General features: G+C 39.1%; 1 protein-coding gene across 1 annotated transcript in view; it reads right to left on the bottom strand.

Moving 5' to 3' along the window:
- Positions 1-1,303: 1,303 nt before the first annotated feature.
- KCNU1 (potassium calcium-activated channel subfamily U member 1) overlaps positions 1,304-20,728 on the bottom strand; it is a gene marked incomplete at its 5' end in the record, with an annotated part of 434,479 nt that continues 415,054 nt past the window's right edge. The window contains 1 exon segment of the mRNA XM_036750000.1: positions 1,304-1,517. Coding sequence (XP_036605895.1) covers positions 1,304-1,517 — 214 coding nt within the window.

Raw genomic sequence — 20,728 nt, forward strand, 5'->3', positions numbered from 1 at the left:
CATGCCAAGTGGTGCTCTCAGTATTTGTGGGGGTTCAAGAGTAAGGATCAAGTATAAGCAGGAAGCAAGGTGCTTCAGGGTATAGAGCAATGAGGCTGTTGTTAGGAGGACCTGACTTCAAATCCCACCTCAGACTCAGGATTGGAAGCTGGATTTGAACTTAGCTCTTCTAGACTCCAGGCCTGGTGTTCTACCCACCATGCCACCCAGCTGCCTCTGCAGTTCTGTACTCTACAGGACAAGCAGAATAAGGAATGAAGAGAGTCAAGTAGATTTCCAACTTCCTTCTGCCATGATACCAGATTTGATAACAGGAATTCTCAATTATGTCATCACTACCTTTAGATTCTGTTCCCTCCGAACTCCCTTAAAAATCTGGGAAATTAAGTTGGCTTGTCTGAGACTTACAAGGCTTACCTCAGAGAATGTTGGAGCCAAGGGAAGCCTTAGGAAGTTATCTAGCCCAGTCCACTCCTTTGAAATAGAAGGAAACACTCCCAGAGAGGAGCAGTGATTTGTCCAAGGTCACACAATGACTTAGAGTTTGGCCAAGGCTATAGAAGTTAGATCCCCTAAAGTTTATTTTCCCTCTATATGTGTGTTACATTACCTACACTAGCCCAAGGGGATATTGTCCACCACACTTCAAACTATTTACAAGTCTATTGTTACAATATTGGGGCAGGGGCAGTGGGCAGGATATGTGGTACATACTTTCCCTGACCACTCAAGAAAAGGGTAATAACTTAGTACGGGCAGCTTTCCTATCTTCCCTCAAATGCTGGCTATGAAAAGATCATCATGAATAAAATAATATGAATAATATAATGAATAAATAGTATGAATTAATGAATAAATCCATTTATCTGAACTAAACAGTAAAACAAAAGTTGGAATGTTATGCAGATTGGAAGAGACCAGATAATACACAATGGTAAAGGATCTCTTTGGGAGCAAGAACTTCCATCCTCTGACCCTACACCCTTTCAGGTGTATGTCACCAAAGGGCTCTCTATCACACTGTTTGGAGGCGAGTCATTAAAATGGACTCAACTGTGTGCCAGGAAACAGTTTCCCCAAGGCCCTAATTCCTGTTCTTTAAGAATTTCTGATTCTATAATTCAACTGTCCAGGGTATGGTTGCTCCAGGTAGGGGAGAGAAGGAAGGTGACCAGGAAAATGCCAAGCATCCTTCAGACATTTGAAGGGATTGTCAGCAGGGGAGGGAATACAGGGAGTGACACTCCTTCACAAAACACTGACAGGTTTCTGATTCCACGGCCTGATTTCAGGGACTGGGGCCCTACTTTCCTTCTTCTGCTTGACAGTATATTTCAGTCTCACACTTGCTGACTAACGTTAACAAATGAGGCCGATTGTTGCTCCCAGGGATCACCTTTCTCGTGAATAGGGGCCTGACAGTGAGAACAATGAGTTTGTTTGCCACCTGTAGAGTCTTCAGGGAGGATCTGTCATCCGTACTGTCTGTGTCAAAAAGGGTTTCAGGCTCAGAGTAACTGTCAGAATAAAAGAGAGGACGAAGGCAAGTTCAAACTTGCTGACATGTCTCTGGTGAAACCTGCTGCCTTTTCTTCTACGCTTCCAGGGTTACAAACTTTGTTCTAGCTGAAGACACTTTTAATTATTAAAATTATAGCAATTAATGTTTTTCTTTGAGTGGCAGGGGAGAAGGGAAATTGGAGTAGTTCTATAGTGTACACTTACCTCTATTCAAAGATAGAAGACCATCTGTCTATAGAGACATGACTACATGCCCAAATACACTTCATTGTTCTCACCAATTTCCCTTTCGATGCTTTCTGGGCCAGAGGCAGATTTGGGACTTTTGGATAAGCCATCATCACTAGTTGAAAGTCAACAAAAAGGAGAGGAAAGATGCTAACTATGACATTTCCAGGGAAGCTGTTGTCCCATTAGCACAGTGTCCAAGTGGAGCAGTCAGCAGGGATTTCAGCCATCTCTATATTTATCCTGAAACATTCTCCATGGCCTAAGGTTCTTAACGATCTTTTGCCTTCCTCCACTGGGCAGGACCTCAAAAACATTCTGCATTAGGCAAAGAGGTCCTGGAGATAATGGGTATCTTCTTGATTTTAGGGTGGAATCATGGGGTTTTCCCAGTTAAAAAAAGAATTTATTGATCTTCTAGTCTTACTTTTTTTTTCATTTTACAGATGAGGGAACTGAGGATCAGAGAGGGAAATGCCTTAGATAGCCCAGTGTAGGAATTTAGGACTCACAGGAAATTTAAAAGTTATCTAATTCCTTTCATTTCACAGGTGAGGAGATTGAAGTTCAGAGAAGGGACGTGTAACTTGTCCTGAGCCACAGAGCTAGGAAGGAGTGGAACTAGGACCAAAATCTAGGTCTACTGACTATCAGTATAACTCTTTCTCCACTATACCTCTGAATCATGACCAAGACCTCAAGGGTGAGATCGATAGCTGCTATGTGCTTCAACCAAAGACTTGAGCGCTAAAATTCTTTGCTTTGGGTCCCATACTTGTCCAATGTTTACTGTAGTACTTAGCTTTTAAGTATCCCATATTGCCTATCCATTGTTCATAGAAACATTCCTTTCAAAAAAAAAAGCATTCTAGGGGATTGGAAAGGGCACTATTCTTTCAATCAGAATACCTGGGTTTGAGTCTTGGCTTTGCCATTTACTAGATCTGTGACCCTGAGTAAGTCAGTTAATATCTTTGAGCCTGTTTCCTCATTTGCTAAATGGATATAATAATTCCGATAGTACTTAAAGTCCCTGATAAAACCGTGAAGGAGTCATTTTACAAAACCTTAAGTCACTGTATAAGTTATTATTATACCTTTAGAATATTTGTTAAGGATAATGTAAGTGAAGGACTGGCCTTCTGCCTCCAGGCAGAACAACAAAATCCCAGAGAGTTATATTAGAAATAACTTTTCAGATTTGACTATAAGAAGCTTTGAGATTCATGGATAAAAGATACTACATATTATGTAAATGTACTGAAACTCTGAAAAGGAGAAAGGAGGGTTATTGGAAAATGAAAATGACAGAAACAAAATATATCAATTTATTTTTAAATATGAAAGGGAGTAAGAAACAGAGGAAAAGAGTTTTTCAAGACTAATAGGAAAAAAATTAACTCTGTGATCCAACTTTAGCTTTTGACGCTTGTCATCATAGTAATATGTTACAATGGAAAGAGCCATGGATTTAGAAACAGAATCACAAAATTTTAGAGCTGAAAGGGTGAAAATACAGTATATATCTTGTACAACCTGTGTCTGAAAAATAATCCCCACTAAAACAAAGCCAACAAATAGTCATGCATTTGCTGGGACCCTGATTGAGGCAGACTCTGTCATCTTATAAGACAATTCTTTCCACCTGCAGATAACTTTAATTATTAGAAAGATTATCCTGGTGACAACCTTGTGTTTTCCTGGGATCAATTTTATTTTTTGAGTTTTACTAGATGTGGCCCTTTAGATAACTCACAATTTTTCTGGGTGTTAGTTTCCCCACATACAAAATGAAAAGCTGAGGGTTTGACCAGAAAGTCTCTTCTAGTTTCTAATCTATGATCTAAATCAATGACCTTTATCATATGGGTCTATTTAGATCATATAGCCTGACAAGTGCAATGATTTTAGTTTTATTAGTTAAATAATTGTTCAGAATTGGCTTTAACTGGTAGAATATCATCTCCTTCCTCTCAGACACAAAAGTATTCCTATGGTAGTCTTAAGTTTATAGACATTATTTGGCGTCTGAGTATTATCAGCTTGAATTTTCTTTTTTTAATTTAACTTTTAATTTGTGAAATAAAACAAGCATTTCCATAACACAGTAGAATAATAAAAAGATGATTGCACATGAAACTGCAAATCTAGTATGTACAACTTGCTATTCCTTTCAAATATATAATAATCTTTTTTCAAAAACAATATTTATTTTAATCTTATTGAAAACAACAGCATCGGCTTGAGAGCCAGAAGACAGTCTCTATCCTCATCTGGTCACTAACTTGCTATATGACTGTGGGTAAACTACTTAGATACTCTGAAGTTTGGTTTTCTCATCTGACATATAATAGGGTTGAACTTTTTATAGAGACAGTGTGGAGCAGTGGATAGAGAACAAGCTTCAAAGTGATAAAGATCTAGGTTCCATTCCTGCTTCTAAACCCAGAAAGACCATGTAACCTGGGCAAGTCAGTCTCTCAGGGATTGGGGCTACTTTCTAAGGCTATTAGTTTCAGAAAGGTGCTGATTTGCATCATTAGAGGGAGTTTCCTCACCTGGGAGTTTCTTACATCAGTGAAATCACAAGTCTGGTCCCTATCCCCAGACTCCTTATGCCTTTAAGTTCTCTTTCATCTCTAACATTCTGTGATTCTGTAATTCTTTGATCCTGTCCAGTATAACCTCCTCGATGTACAGATAAAAAACTGAAACCCAGAAGAACTTAGGCTCATGGCCACTCATTTAATTGGTGGCAGATCCTACATAAGTGAAATATAGTATTATAAGGAAAGCTAGCCTTCCAAAGGGCAGCTAGGTGGTTCAGTGGATAGAGCACCCCTCTTGAAGCCATGAAGTCATTCTTGAACTCAAACCCAGCCTCAGATACTTACTAGCTGTGTGACCTTGGGCAAGTCACTTAATCTGGTTTCTCATCTATAAAATGAGCTGGAGAAGGAAATGGAAAACCACTCTAGTATCTTTGCTAAGAAAACCTCAAAGAAAACCTCATGAAGAATCTCAAACATCTAAACAACAAAAAATAATTCCAAAGGCGTCATAGTTTTAGTGAGGCATTTTTCTTTGGTCTGTAACTCAGCATCATATATCACTTTATATGTGTGTAGATAGAGATGGGGTTTAGGGTAGGGCCAATGTAATGAGATGGTTGCTTTGTACCCAGGTATTTTGGAAGTCCTTTTTGAGGAAAGGCCCAGGTCTGTCATCCTCCATCCAAACTTCTCCCAGCTTTGCTTCTGACTCTCTGGACGTCACTATCATGTCTCAGCTGGAAGTTCTCTCAGCTCCTGTGACCTTCTTACTTTGGGACATCTCTCCACCCCTGCCTCCACCTCCTTTCATTGGTGAGTTTCTCCCAGAACCTCCATTTTGAAGAAGGTTCCAGGTCTATCATTCTGCAGTGCACTCCCAGCTTTGCTTCTGCCTCTTCCCACTCTGTCACCATGCCCAGGTACAGCATCTTCTATAGCTTTTCCCCACATTTTACTTCCTTGTTATGCATTATTTTCCCTCATTAAAATGTAAATTCCCTGAGGGCAGAGTATTTTTTTTTGGCTTATATTTGTATCCCTAGAAGTTACCCTGACACATAGTAAACACTTAGAAATGATAGCTGACTAGTTGGAGTCACTGCTTAATGTAGTGCAGCTGTTTCCTTCTTTTTAAGAACTATTCCTACTCCTAAGATACCTTCTTGGAGAGAGCGACCTTCAAGTCTTGGTCTGGCAAAGCATGGTGTTGGCATTATAAGATTTACATTTTAAAATTAATTGGATTTAGATTCAGAAGACTCATGTTTGGGGACTGGTGCTATAATTTACTAGCTGGGTGACATTGGGAAAGGGACTTATTTTCTCTAAAGGTAACTTTCCTCATTGGTTTCCTCACTGGAGGCTACATTAGCACAGGTCTCTCTGAAGAACTTTGGAATTGATTTTGAGACATGAGAGACACTGGCACAGGATGGCCCAGCATGGCATGCCTTCTGTGCTCTATGAACAAGACAGAATTGCGGTAGCTCAAAAGAAAAGTGAGATATACAAATTCAGAGACAACTCCACACCAAATATTCACATGGACTATTTGTGCCTGACCTGTGGTAGAGCATTCTGGGCTCATATTGGTCTGATCAGCCACAGTCGGCTATACTGTACCTTGACCCCAACATGGTGATGTCATTTGGTCCTCTTTGAGCACTGAAGACAACAACCAACCAGTCAGCTTCATGCCTTCCGGTTCTGAGTATGGTACTTTTTCTACTATATGATGACACATACCAATATTCATTTATTTAGTAAACATTTGTTAAAACACCTATTATTTATAAGGCACTGAAGATACAAAGATCAAAAAAATGAAACCATGCCTTCCCTCAGGGAGTTTAAATTCTTCAAAGGGAAAACAACATATATACAGATGTGTAAAAACAAAATATATACAAAGACAATATTTAGAAATTTGGGGCAAGTGGGTGGGTGGGCATTAATAATGAGAATAGCTAGCATTTATAGAATGCTTTCAAGTTAGAAAAACACTTTAGAAATATTACTATTACATTATTTTATATTACATATTATCAATTTATATATATTCCATATTATATTATTATGCTATATTATTATATTACCTCATTTTATCCTCATGATGATGCTGAGAGGTAGATGCTATTATTATTCTTCACATTTTACAGTTGAGGAAACTAAGACTTATACAGGCTAAATGATTTGCTCAAGGTCACACAGTAGAAAGAGTCTGAGGATGGATTTAAATATGGTCTTACTGAGTTGAGATCCAGTATTCTATCTACTGCAGTTCCCCATTGACTCTTCCAGTAGTTAAGAATCTACTTCAGGGGTAAGGAACCTGCAGCCTCAAGGTCACATGTGGCCCTTTAGGTCCTTAAGTGCAGCCCTGTGAAGTTTGGATTCAATCAAAGGGCCACACTTGAGGACTGTAAAGTTTGGATTCAGTCAAAGGGCTGCACATGAGGCCTCGAGGTTGCAGATTCCCCACCCTTGAAGTTAGGACTCTACTCATCTGGCCATATGCAGTAGAATTGCAGAATCATGAATAGCATATGGCATGAATGTGTAATTAATAGTGGATTCTATTTGCAGATGAAGTGAGAGGGATAACCATGGAACTCAAACGTGTCCTAGAGATTGATGACCTTGGTAGCAGTGATTGCCAGGGGAAGAAATGAATCATCTTGGTCAATATATTGAGGAACACAAAGATGACATCAAGCTTTCGGAAAAGGAGGCAGTGTGCTAAGGGCCTTATCATCGTCTCATTTGGTCCTTATCACAACCCTGGGAAGTAGGTGCTCTTATTATCCCCATTTTATAGTTGAGGGAACTGAAGTAGACAGGGATTAAGTGATTTGTCCAGGGCCATACAGCTAACAAGAGTCCAAAGCGGGATTTGGATTCAGATCTTAATGCCAGGGGACTTTGTGCTGTGCACTACGGCCACCTAGCTGCCTCTGGAACACCTCTCATTGGGATTCTCCTGTGCAGGTATTGAGTTAGGGGTGGAGGTGCATGAGATTTATCACAGATTGACCCTTCTTTGTCTCTAGGAGCAGGCAGTACAGTACAGTAGAAAAAAACCAACTAGATTTAATCCAAAGACTTGATTTTAAACCTCAGCTCTGCCACCGACTAGCTGTGTGACCATGGCCAAATCATTTAACTTAGATGAGGCTCTGTTTCCTAATCGGTAAAATGAAGGGATTAGATTTAGATGACTTCCCTTCTCTCCTGACTGCATTACTTTGGGACTTCTGTGACTGACTTCTCCTCCAAGTCCCAGAAAGCTCAGTATTGAGATAACCTCATTATTCTATAGGGGAGCTAGGTGGTGCAGTGAATAGAGTGCCAGGCCTGGAAACAGGAAGATTCATCTTCCCAAATTCAAATTTGGCCTCAGACACTTACCAGCTGTGTGACCCTGGGCAAGTCACTTAATCTGTCTGCCTCAGTTTCTTCATCTGGAAAATAGGCTGGAGAAGGAAAAGGCAAACCACTCCAGTATCTTTACCAAAAAAAAAAAAAAATCCTACGTAGGTCATGAAGAGTAGGACTACTAAACAACCACACATTCTATAAGATCTCATCAGCCTTGGGCCTCCACCTCATCACCACCCTCTGCCTTTCTGATTGGAGGGTTGGGCCATAGCTCCAAACCTCCGTATAAGGGGAGAATTCAGGTGAGACATCTGCTCATTTTTCATCTGGCTTCACTACTCTGGGACTTGTCTGCTTGACTTCTCCACCATGGACAGGTTTCAGCTACCTGCCTTTCTTAAGTACCTCCTCTCCTCCATCCCCTTTCAGCTTCCTTGTTTTGTTTTGTCTTCCTTCCCATTAGATTATAAGCTTCTTAAGGCAAAGACTGTCTCTTTTAGTATTTGTATCCCCAGTGCTTTCCACAGAGCCTGGTACATAGTAGGTGCTTAGTAAGTGTTTATTGCCTTCTAAGACTCCTCCAAGCTCTAAATATGTGATTCTATAATCATGGAATAAGGAAAATGTGTCCTGTACATGTTGCCAGTGGATTGAATTCAGCAGTTCTGGCCAGAACTGAGTTGCTTCTGCCTCATAGAATCACAACATTATTAAAAAGTATAGTTCATGTACCACCTCCTACAAGAGGCCCTTTCAGATTTTCCTAGTTACTACTTTCCTCTTCTTTTAGAAATTACTTCGGATATTTACTTATCTGTGTCCATGTTGTAGGGCAGCTAGGTAGCACAATGGATAGAGCACCAGACCTGGAGTCAGGATACCTGAGTTCAAATTCAGCTTTGGACACTTACTAGCTGTGTGACCCTGGGCAAGTCGTTTAACCTGGTTTGCCTCAGTTTCCTCCTCTATAAAATGAAAGCCCCTGCCAAAATCTGCCCAGAAAACCCCAAAATGGGATCATGAAGAGTTAGACACAACTGACAAAATGACTCAAGGAAAAGAAGTCCATATTGTATCTTCCTGGTTGAATATAATCCCCCTGTAGGCAGGACCTATTTTGTTTCTGTCTTTATATCCCTGGAGTCTAGCGCAGGGCCTTACATGTAGCAGATTCTTATGCTGCTCAGGTTTCAATGCTGAAGTGTCTTGTGAGCTGCTCCTCGGGTGTGACTCTGCTTTAGTGGAAAGAACTCTGCCTTGCCTGCTTGAAGGGGAGAGTTGGCACGGAAAAGAGCAACATTCATTCCTTCTTTGAGACAGACACATCCACCCATGGTTCGACTTAATAAATATCTACCAAATTGAAATGAATTGAATGCTTTCTGCTTACAGTCAGGAGCTTCTAAAGGAATGCCTATGGTTTAGGCATGTCCTACAATAGGACATCCATGATGTCCTATTGTATTGTGTTTTCCATGACAAATTGTCCATGATCTGGTGGTGAGACCTGAACCATATGTAATGGTTGAGACAGATCTATTAAAATATAATACATAGATCATTTGTTGGTTAAGTTAGTGGGTGGTCAAAGGATAATCAAGATGTTTATGGTCATATGCATAATAGGTATACAACTTTGGAATATCAGGTACCTTCTAATACAATGTTTCCCAATCTAAGGGTTAATGACTCTGTAAATGGATTGGAGTTATTGCAAAGAGTTCAGAATCCATATGAATACCCAGAATTTCCATTTTAAACAATACACTGCAATAAGCAAACACATCTATTGTCTAAATAATATGACTCCTTTAAAATTGTTATTAAATTGATTTCAACTTCTGGTCCACATATATTTTCTTTATCCACAGGTAATAATTGCCATCATGTGATGACTGGCAAAATCTTTTGACATTTAAAAGTGATCCTCCTCCTTGACTTTACCCCATCTACATATCCCATTTAAATAATAGTAATGGTTTCCTTCCTTATGTCTTGGATACCCAGCCGGCTGAATCAAGGTGCTTTTCTGAAGCTCTGTAACTAGATCAATGTGGGCAGACTATTTTTCTGCTCAGTAATGTAGTGTGTGTACACTCACTTTATTCATGTATCAGATTCCTGAACGGAAAAACACTGCCAGGCCATTAATAATCTTCCCCCAAACACCTTGAATCTTGACTCAATGAGGGCACATTGCAAATGGTCTCTAATGGCTTTTATTTCTCATTCTTGTCACCTCAGATCTAATCAGCTGTTTGGCCATTTTTTATCCGTGCTTGGCAAGCTCTCCCCAACCTACCTGCCCTCCTGAATTGGGCCCTAGAAAAGAGGTCAGGCCTTAGGACTTGCCCTCAGAACAGCAGGGAGGGGCAGTAGGAAAAGGAAAAACTGGATTTATTTGCAAGTTCTGCCTGTGGTATATGTTCAGTATGTAGAGACCCTTTCTGTCTCTGCATTCTTTACCCAAGCTAAGAAAGTCTTCTCCAATTACTTGCTGATTCCCTAAGTTGAAAAAATGAAATTCAATACCAAAAAGTATGTCCAAGGAAGAATTGAAAAGCTAATTTAATTCACATTGAGGTGTAAAAAGTGATATAAAAATCTTCCCTTAAAGGAAGCTTTTTTGATGGATCATAGATATAGACCTGGAATGAACCTTGAAGGTTATGGAGTCCAACTACCTCATTTTACATATGAGGAAACTGAGGCCCAGTTAAGAAACTTAGAGTCCCACAATTAGTATCCGTGTAAAGGAAGCTTTGAACTCAGGTTTTCCATCCTGAGGTCTGCTCTCCTGATTGGCGATTCCCTGCACGGGATCATCGATCATCATTTTTTTTGAGAGCCCTAGCCATTCTGTTACCTTCATTCCCGGTAGAACTCACTCCACAGACTGTTCCATCTTCCCAGCAGCTGCCCTGGTACCCTCCTCCCCACTGCCCACTTCCTTATGTTTTGTCTTCCCTTATTAGAATGTGAGCTCCTACACAGTAGGGACAATTTTGTTTTCTAATATTTGTATTCTTAGCACTTATCAGAGTACTTGATTCTAAATCATTTAGTAAATGCTCTAACTCTGTCCATCCATGTATCCACCAATCTGTATCTCTGTCTTTGTCTCTCTCTTTCCCCCTACTTATCCCAAGTGTAGATCTCTATCCACTATGCTACCTAGTTGTTGTCAAGGAGGGAAAATAGAGAGTAGGAAATAGGGTAGGAAAACCCAAAGGTACTTCATTTTCTTCTCTTTCTCAGGTACATCTTGGGCTGTTCATTGATCTGTCCCTCTTCTGGATACTTTATAGAGTCTGTACCATACAATTTAGCACTTAGTTATATACTTTATAATGTTGTTTTAGAAATTGCTTCATATGTTCTTGACTCCTCACCTAAACTGTAAAGTCTTTATAGACTAGGTCCACCTCTCATACTGTCCAGGATTCCACAAGGAATTTGGAACATTGTCAACTTGGCAGAATGGAGGAAGCTTAAAGTCTGTACACTCAGCTTCAAATCCTGACTCTGACTGTTTCTGGGCTTTGGGCAAGTTCACTGAATTTTGGGGGGCCTTTAGTTTCTTCAGATGTAAAAGGAAATAGCAATCATATCTGAACTACTTGTTTCACAAGATTAATTTTAAATCAAAATATAACCAAGAGACGGCTAGTTGGCACAATAAATAGAGCTGCACCTAGAGTCAGGAAGACCTAAGTTTAAATCCTGTCTTAGACATTTATTAGCTGTGTGACCCTAGCCAAGTCACTTAGCCTTTGCCTTCCTCTGTTTCCTCAGTTGTAAAATGGGGATTATAATAGCACATACCTCATAGAGTTATTGTGAAGATCAAGTGAGATAATATTTTAAAGCACTTAGCATGATGCTGGATATACATACGAGCTTATTAGTAAATGTTTCCTTTCTTCCTTCCTTCTTTCCTTTCTTTAAATATTTAAACTAGTCAATGCCACTGATTCTCCTTTGTCATTATAGGAAGCAAAATGAGTTTGGAGGCAGAAGGATATGTTTATTTCTGGTTGTTGATTGATGAATGGTCTTTCTGCCCACAAACTTCTGTGGAAGCTAAGGGGGGTAAGGGTGGAGGATAGTGATGCTAAATCAGAATAGACTATATTCAAGTAAAAACATTATGCCCTGAATTATTTATGAAGTAGGACAAGACAGAGAATCAATACATCACCCTTATATCAGACTCCCCCTCCTGACATGAAGGACCTGTGAACACTTTGGGAACCTTTCACTTCTCTGCCTTTTCCTCTCCACCTAGATCATCTGGGAATTTCAACATGTGACACATTCCCACCCCTAAAGGTATTCACCCACTCCACATACAAGAGTACTGACTCACAAGGCTCAAAACATGAACAGTTTATTTATAAGTTAATGGAAAAAGAAAGGACTCATATCCAAAGACAGTGAGTGACTATCCTCTTGGGGACCTGGGTAGTTTCAATGACTTACATTATGGTCCAGCAGGGGGTGCTTCAGATTTGATCTGCCATCTCAGCTGTCTCCCTCTGACCTGCTGGTGGTGCTCCTTTCTAAAACCTTTTTTTTTTTTTCTGTGCTTCCCTCCACAATCAGCACTAGTTTCTACTTCCTCATACCCTCTACCAGTTTTCTACTTTCTTCTCTTCTACATTTCTACTCTTCTCAGCTGCAGAGAGACACAGCCCTTGTGTCTCAGGCCCCTATCCTCCATAGTCCTTTCATCCTCCTCACCTTCCAGCAGACAATTTTTTTCCCAGTAGACAAATCTTCCAATGACTAGACTACAAAAAGAAAATACTCCTGGTATATTTACAGCTGAAGGCCTTATAGCAAGTAGAATCTTGTGGTCTAGAGGACGCTCTCCCTTTTCATCAAGCAAATCGATCTCTTTTTCCAATCTACATAATTTTGTAGTGACTTACTACATATAGTTAGAATGCTTTCTTTGCCAGTGCCTAAGCATTGTAGTTACATGTAAGTAAACAACTCCTGTTATGTCCAAGGAGTTAATGGTACACTCACATTCTCCACAATATTCCCTCTGACCCCTTCCTTGGGCCAACTTGGTGGGATTATTCAAATGACCTAGGACTGCCTTTTGAATTATCTAGGAAAGGGAGAAGGACAAAGCTAGCTGCTGCTGGCATATTTCTGGGGGCAAGAAAGAATTTCAATCCATATTACAAATATTTCCCATTTTTTCTTTCCCATAATTAAATACTTTTTTGTTTTATTTCAAAGCAACCATGTGGTGATGAAGAAAAAAAAATCCAAAGGAATAACAGGCTTGTAAAGTATATAAGTAATGTCACCAATGTTAGATATAGATCAGAAAATCAACAATGAAAATGGAGCCCATTCACAAACCAACTTCAATTCAATTGAATTAAAATAAACAAACATTTATTAAGCACTTATTATTTCCAAGAACTGTGATAGGTGCTATGAATACAAAAATAAAATAGTCTCTTCCCTGGAGGACATTTTATCCTACAAGTGAATACAAAATGCTCACAGTAAAAATAACAAGGAGAACTACTACTACTGACATTTTTATAACACTTACTATTGTGCCAGGCACTGTGCTAAGTGCTTTACTAGTTTTACCTCATTTGATCCTCACGACAACCCTGGGAGGTAAGTGCTATTATTTTCCCCAGAAGAAACTGAGGCAAACAAGTTTAGTAACTGGTGTAGGGTCACACAGCTAGTGTGTGTCTGAGGCCATATTCAAACTCAAGTATTCTTGACTTTGGCACAGAAATTATTTTAAGAAAGAGGGAAAACTAATAACTCCTGGGAAGAGGGATGGATTAATATACTCTTCATGTAGGAGATGTCACCTGAGCTCTGCTTTCAAGGAAACTAGAGATTCAATGAGGTAGAAGTTAGAGGAGAGTATATTATATAGATGTTTGACTACTTATGCAAAGGCCAAGTAGTAGCAGAGATAGCACTTACATATAGAAATAACTAGTAGTTGGACAGGAATAGAGAGTAAATGAAGGGAAGCACGTAATATAAAATGAGACCAGAAGTGTAGATGGGGGAGGAAGACTCCGGGAGGCTTTAAGTGACACGAAATTTTGTAATTCCTAAAGATAATAGGGAGTAATTGAATATTTTTGTTTAGTCGGGTGACATATTCATATCTGTTTTCTGAACATTAATTTCAAAGCTATACAGGTAAAGAGAGACGGTAAGCAAATAAGAAGACAATTGCAATACTCTGTTGAAGTAGACCAGGGAAGCTATTACAATAATCCAGGTGAGAGGTAATGGGGGTTTGAACTAGAGTGGAGGTTATGTGAGTGAAGAAAAATGAACAGATGTGAGAGTTGATGTGGAGATAAGCTCATGTAAGCTTGTTAAGTCAAGTCAACAAAATTTATTAAATGCCTACTATGTGCCAAACATTAAGGCTGGTAACTGATTGGATATGGAACCTGAGTGAAGAATAAAGAATATCTCCAAGAGAAACATTGATTACTGGAATGATGGTAGTGTTATAAAGAGCAATGTAGAAGTTTGGAGTAATAGAAGGCTTGGGGGAAAATAAAAGGATATCAATTTTGGACAAATTAAGTTCAAAATGCTTATGGAATGTCCAGGTTAAAACATGATAAATAGTTGGTAACACCAGAAAGCTGATCTTTAGATGGGATTTCAGAGTCTCTCTGAATAGAAGTGTGACACCAAGGAAGAGAGTGTAGATAAAGGAAAAATTGGCCTGGGACAGATCCTTTCTAGGATGGGGGGACCTATACTTAGTGGACAGCATTTTATGATCATCCAAAAAGGACACTGAAAAGTCCAAGGCTGACAGATGGGAGGAAAACCAAGATAGAATATTATTAATTAATATATCAATTAATATATTTATAGTATTATAGAAACCAAGGAAGGTGAATATGTCCAAGAATTAGAGATAGTCAACAGTGTCCAATGTTGTGAAGAAAAGATTGAAAAGGATGGAAATTGTGAAAAAAAATAATTATATTTAGCAATTAGTTGATAGCTGGTAACCTTGGAGAGACTACTTTCATTTGATACGATGAGGCAACAGCCATATCATAAGTGCTTAAGAAGCCAGTGGAAGGTGAAGAAATGGATGTAGCAAGTGTAGAACATACTTGCTAATAATTTTATTGTAGAAGGGCAAAGAGTTAAAATCTTGAGAAAATGGCAGTGTGATCTCAGAATTTTTAAAAGTGTAGGGAAGATTTGTGGATGTTTTAGGGGCCAAGGAAGGCATCAGTAAATAGGTAGCAATTGAAGATGAAAAAGGAAATAATTGAGGGAGGGGAGTAAACTCCTGAAAGAGACAGGAAGGGATGGGTTACAGAATGCAAATGGAAGGATTTGCCTTTCTTGGAGAAGGCTTATCTCTTCATCAAAGACTGGAATAAAAGAGGAGGAATGGGGGATAGGGGTTTGTAGTGTGGAATGAGAGGGAAAAAGGGAGCAATGTCTTCTAAGAAGGAGGGAGGAAGAGGTAGAGTAAGAGTTCTGAAGAGAGAAAAGGTTATTTAAAAATCCACTGTATAAAGTGTGATAGAGTCAATCAATGATGGCCACATGGCAGTGAAAGCCCTGTTAATATAAGACAATATGTATGCAATGAATAGTTGGCTCAATTACATGACTATCTGTAGGAATGTGGGTAGAAATGGGTAAGACATAGATGGTGGGACAAACCATATTTGGGTTTTGGAAATGTGTGACTTGAATAAAATAAAGGATAAAGAGTTTAAAGGGTAGTTAATGATCTATGATTGAACTTGACAGTTGTAAGGTTGAGACTATGAAGACAAGAAAGAAGACTAGAGCAATGGGAAAAAAAAACCTGAGAAAGCATGGCTTCAAATATGTGTAACTCTCAAATTTTAGAAAATTCCATTAAGCCACAAAAATTCAGATATATTTAGACATTATATTATATCATTGCAGCTGATTGTTAAATTTTCAAATTGCCTCCCAAATAGGCAAATGCTATAAATCAGGACTTGAGTTATTGATTTGTTGATTGCCTAGTCTTAGTAAAGTGATACGAAAATGCTAATAATGTTGATTAAGCTTAAAAGTGTGTTGTGTGTGCATTTTTTGGATAGTCAATTATTAAATATTTACCAGTATGCTACTAGTTGTTATAATAATTATAAGTAGAAGTAGTGGTGGTGGTGGTAGTACTGGTAGTAGTGGTAGTAGGAGTAGGAAGAAGAGGAGGAGCAAAAGAAGGAGGAGGAGGAGTAATAGTGGTGGTGGTAATAGTAGTAGTAGTCGTAGTAGTAGTAGTAGTAGTAGTATGTGTATGGGGAGAAAGAAGGTAATTGACCAAACAACATCTTTTTTCCATCTTTACATTGGCTGATATATTTCGTGCCAATTTTTAAATCAAGTGGCATAAAATGGTGTAAAATGAAATTTAAAAAGCAAAATATTTGTCATCATTACTTGACTATATCCCTCATGTTGTCTACCATAAAAAGATAAGGCAAATAGTTTAGTGTGTCAATCTTGCTGATAGAAATGTTTTTACAAAAGAGAATTCTACAGACTTCATTCATGCCCATTGAAAGACTGCCAGTGAATTGGCATCACAAAATCTTCATAAAGTAGCATCAGATGGGACTGACATTAAAGATGCAAGAGGCAAAGCTGATGACATCACAGCAAATTCAGTGGATAAATATAACGGAGTGCAAGCAAACAATCTTTAGGAAAACAAATTTACCCAATTTGTTTCACGTGCAGCACCAAATTTTAATGTAGCAGGTCTAATGCAGCATCTTTTAATATTGTAGCTCTTGCATTTTCACAATATTACAAAGACTTTTCATGTTTTTTTTTCCCCTAAGATCTACCAGCTGCTGGGAAATGTTAATGAACATATTGCAGACATCTCTTAAAGGTTATTCAGAAACAAGCTAGTCTTCTAAAATAAATGCTCCTCAAGTATTTCAGTCATACAAGAATAGCATTTAAGGTATTAGATGATACTATTGTAAACAATAGCAAAACTAGAAGCCATTTTCACTACTCAAAATCTCCATCGAATAACTTTACCAATAATGCTTCAGAGCTTGGCTGTAGTTTTACCAGTGTGCATGAAAATTGAAAACCTTACAATTAACAGCCTAAACTGCCATCCAAGGATGTGGTAGGCTCGCACCAAAGTTTTCAAAATAGTTTTTTTGGATTGAAGGGCAAACGCATCACATGGAGGAGTAACTGAAAAACATTTCATTTATTCTCAAAAAAATGACAGAAGAATTGCCCACAATTTTCCATCAAAGGGAGAGTGTTGAACAAACAGACATATACAAAATAGCATACACAATATACAAGAAAACACAGCAAAAGTATATGACAAAATAGTGACAGTCAAATTAGTTGAAGGAACTGGAGAGAGAACCATTTGGGGGATGGAATATGATAACTTTTCTAGTTTTGGAAGGGCTGTTCTTTGGAAGAAGGATTTGACTTAATCTGCTTGATCAGAACTGGAAACAAGAGATAGAAGATTCAAAGGTAAATTGAGGCTTATTATTAGTCACGATTTCATAATAATTAGAAGGAATAGTCTCTGGAGGGGGGCAGAGCCAAGAAAGCTGCTGAAAATCAGGGACTAGCGTGAGCTCCCTGCCAAGCCCCTCCAAAAACCTATAAAAAATGGCTCTGAACCAATTCTAGAACTGCAGAACCCACAAAATAGCAGAGGGAAGGAGGGCTCCAGCCCAGGACAGCCTGGATGGTCTCTGGGTGAGGTCTATCCTGCATGGAGCTGGGAGCAGAGCAGAGCGGAGTGGAGCAGAGCAGAGCCCAGCATGAGCGGCATGGACCAACCAGACCAGGAGCCGGGCGGAGCGTGCCCTAGAGCCCTGAATCAGTGAGCTTCAGCAGTTACCAGACTTCTCAACCCACAAACACCAAAGACAACAGAGAAGGTTAGTGGGGAAAGCTGCCGGAGTGGAAGGAGTTTGCCATTTGGCTACTGCCCCAGGGGCAGCAGAGGTGGGGCAGCTACAGAATTACAGCTGCAGTTGCTACCAGTCCCAGGCCCAGCTGGTGGGAGGAATTAAGTGGTAGATCAAAGCAGGAGTGAAGAGCCTGCTAAAGATCTAAGTTCAGTCCTGGTTGGGGGTTCTTGGGGAAGGAGGAGTGCTGGTGTGGCAGAGCTGGCGCATCCCCCCAAGCATGGAACATAGTTCTCTTAACTCTACAAGCAGTCATACCCCACTGAAAAACTGAAGGGTCAAGTTAGTTGGCTGGGAATATGGCCAGGCAGCGAAAATGCACCCAGATTCAGTCTCAGACTTTGGATTCTTTCTTTGGTGACAAAGAAGACCAAAACATACAGACAGAAGACATTAACAAAGTCAAAGAGCTTACAACAAAGGCCTCCAAGAAAAACATGAACTGGTCCCAGGCCATGGAAGAGCTCAAAAAGGATTGGGAAAAGCAAGTTAGAGAAGTAGAGGAAAAATTGGGAAGAGAAATGAGAAGGATGCAAGAAAACCATGAAAAATATGTCAATGACTTGCTAAAGGAGACCCAAAAAAATATTTTAAAATATACTGAAGAAAACAACACCTTAAAAAATAGACTAACTCAAATGGCAAAAGAGCTCCAAAAAGCCAATGAGGAGAAGAATACCTTGAAAGGCAGAATTAGCCAAATGGAAAAGGAGGTCCAAAAGACCACTGAAGAAAATACTACCTTAAAAATGAGATTGGAGTAAGTGGAAGCTAGTGACTTTATGAGAAATCAAGATATTATAAAACAGAACCAAATGAATGAAAAAATGGAAGACAATGTGAAATATCTCGTTGGAAAAACCACTGACCTGGAAAATAGATCCAGGAGAGATAATTTAAAAATTATTGGACTACCACGATCAAAGAAAGAGCCTAGATATCATCTTTCAAGAAATTATCAAGGAGAACTGCCCTGATATTCTAGAGCCACAGGGCAAAATAGAAATTGAAAGAATCCACAGATCGCCTCCTCAAATAGATCCCAAAAAGAAATCTCCCAGGAATATTGTCACCAAATTCCAGAGCTCCCAGATCAAGGAGAAAATATTGCAAGCAGCCAGAAAGAAACAATTAGAGTATTGTGGAAACATAATCAGAATAACCCAAGATCCAGCAGCTTCTACATTAAGAGATCGAAGGGCTTGGAATACGATATTCCGCAGGTCAAGGGAGCTAGGATTAAAACCAAGAATCACCTACCCAGCAAAGCTGAGTATCATGCTCCAAGGCAAAATATGGATTTTCAATAAAATAGAGGACTTTCAAGCTTTCTCAGTGAAAAGACCAGAGCTGAATAGAAAATTTGACTTTCAAACACAAGAATCAAGAGAAGCATGAAAAAGTAATCAAGAAAAAGAACAAGAAAAAGAAATTGCAAGGGACTTACTAAAGTCGAACTGTTTTGTTTACATTCCTACATGGAAAGATGATGTGTATGGTTCATGAGACCTCAGTATTAGGTTAGCTGAAGGGAATATGCATATATATATATATATACATATATATACATATATATCTGTTTATGTATATATATGTATAAGTGAATGTGTATGTATATATATGTATGTGTATGTATATATATATATATATATAGAGAGAGAGAGAGAGAGAGAGAGAGAGAGAGAGAGAGGGAGGGAGAGAGAATGGGGTTAATTATCTCGCATAAAAGTGGCAAGAAAAAGCAGTTCTGTAGGAAGAGAAGAGAAGGCAGGTGAGGGGGGAATGCATGAATCTTCCTCTCATCAGATATGACCTGAGGAGGGAATACCACACATACTCAATTGGGTATCTTATCCCACAGGAAAGAAGAAGGAAGAAGATAAAAAAAAAGGGTGGGGATGATAGAAGGGAGGGCAGATAGGGGTGGAGGTAATCAAAAACAAACACTTTCAAAAGCGGACAGGGTCAAGGGAGAAAATTCAATAAAGGGGGATAGGTTAGGAAGGATCAAAATATAGTTAGTCTTTCACAACATGAGTATTGTGGAAGGGTTATACATAATGATACACATGTGGCCTATGTTGAATTGCTTGACTTCTTAGGGAGGGTGGGTGGGAAGTGAAGAGGGGAGAGAATTTGGAACTTAAAGTTTTAAAAACTGATGTTCAAAAACAAAAAAAAAAGTTTTTGCATGCAACTAGAAAATAAGATACACAGGCAATGGGGCGTAGAAATTTATCTTGCCCTATAAGAAAGGAAGGGAAAAGGGGATGGGAGGGGAGTGGGGTGACAGAAGGGAGGGCTGACTGGGGAACAGGGCAACCAGAATATACGCCATCTTGGAGTGGGGGGGGAGGGTAGAAATGGGGAGAAAATTTGTAATTCAAACTCTTGTGAAAATCAATGCTGAAAACTAAATATATTAAATAAAAAATTATTTCCTTTCAGAAAAATTAGAAGGAATAATTATTTCATAATAATAATCATGCCAATTCAACAAAAGTTGAATTGATTGCTTTCTAGGTTCTTCTCCTAGGAGATCTTCAAGCAAAGGCTGGCAACCACTTTGTTATATGTTATAGAGGAGACTCTAAATATAGTCACTGAGATCACTTCCATCTCTGAAATTTTGTAGTTCTGCTACTCCATGAGCTTTAGTAGGAATTACAGTAGAAGTGGTTGTGGCATGGTAATTACCGTGGCAAAGAATATTCATGTGAGGAAATCTAGGAATTAAAGCAAGGACTCAGAGGCACTTGCGGAAAGATCAATGGAAGGAAAAATAGGGGTGATTTAATCATTGGACTAGAAACATAAGAATGAATAGCTTCAGTTATCTAGATACCCCTTGGAGCTCTCTTTCTACCAAAAGCAGAGCAACTAATAATTTGTTGTCTTGCCCTAAGAATATGTTCATCCTTCAAAGGGTGGAGGAACCAACAAAAGGAAATTCTGTTCTGGCTTTGAAACCAATAGGAGTTGAAATGTTGGGAAACTAAGAGTAAAGTGACTGTTTCTCACTAGAATTTGTGATGGGCAAGGAATAGAAGGGTGAGTGTA

Source organism: Trichosurus vulpecula, chromosome 3 (assembly GCF_011100635.1).
Source record: "Trichosurus vulpecula isolate mTriVul1 chromosome 3, mTriVul1.pri, whole genome shotgun sequence".
NCBI classification, from domain to species: domain Eukaryota; kingdom Metazoa; phylum Chordata; class Mammalia; order Diprotodontia; family Phalangeridae; genus Trichosurus; species Trichosurus vulpecula.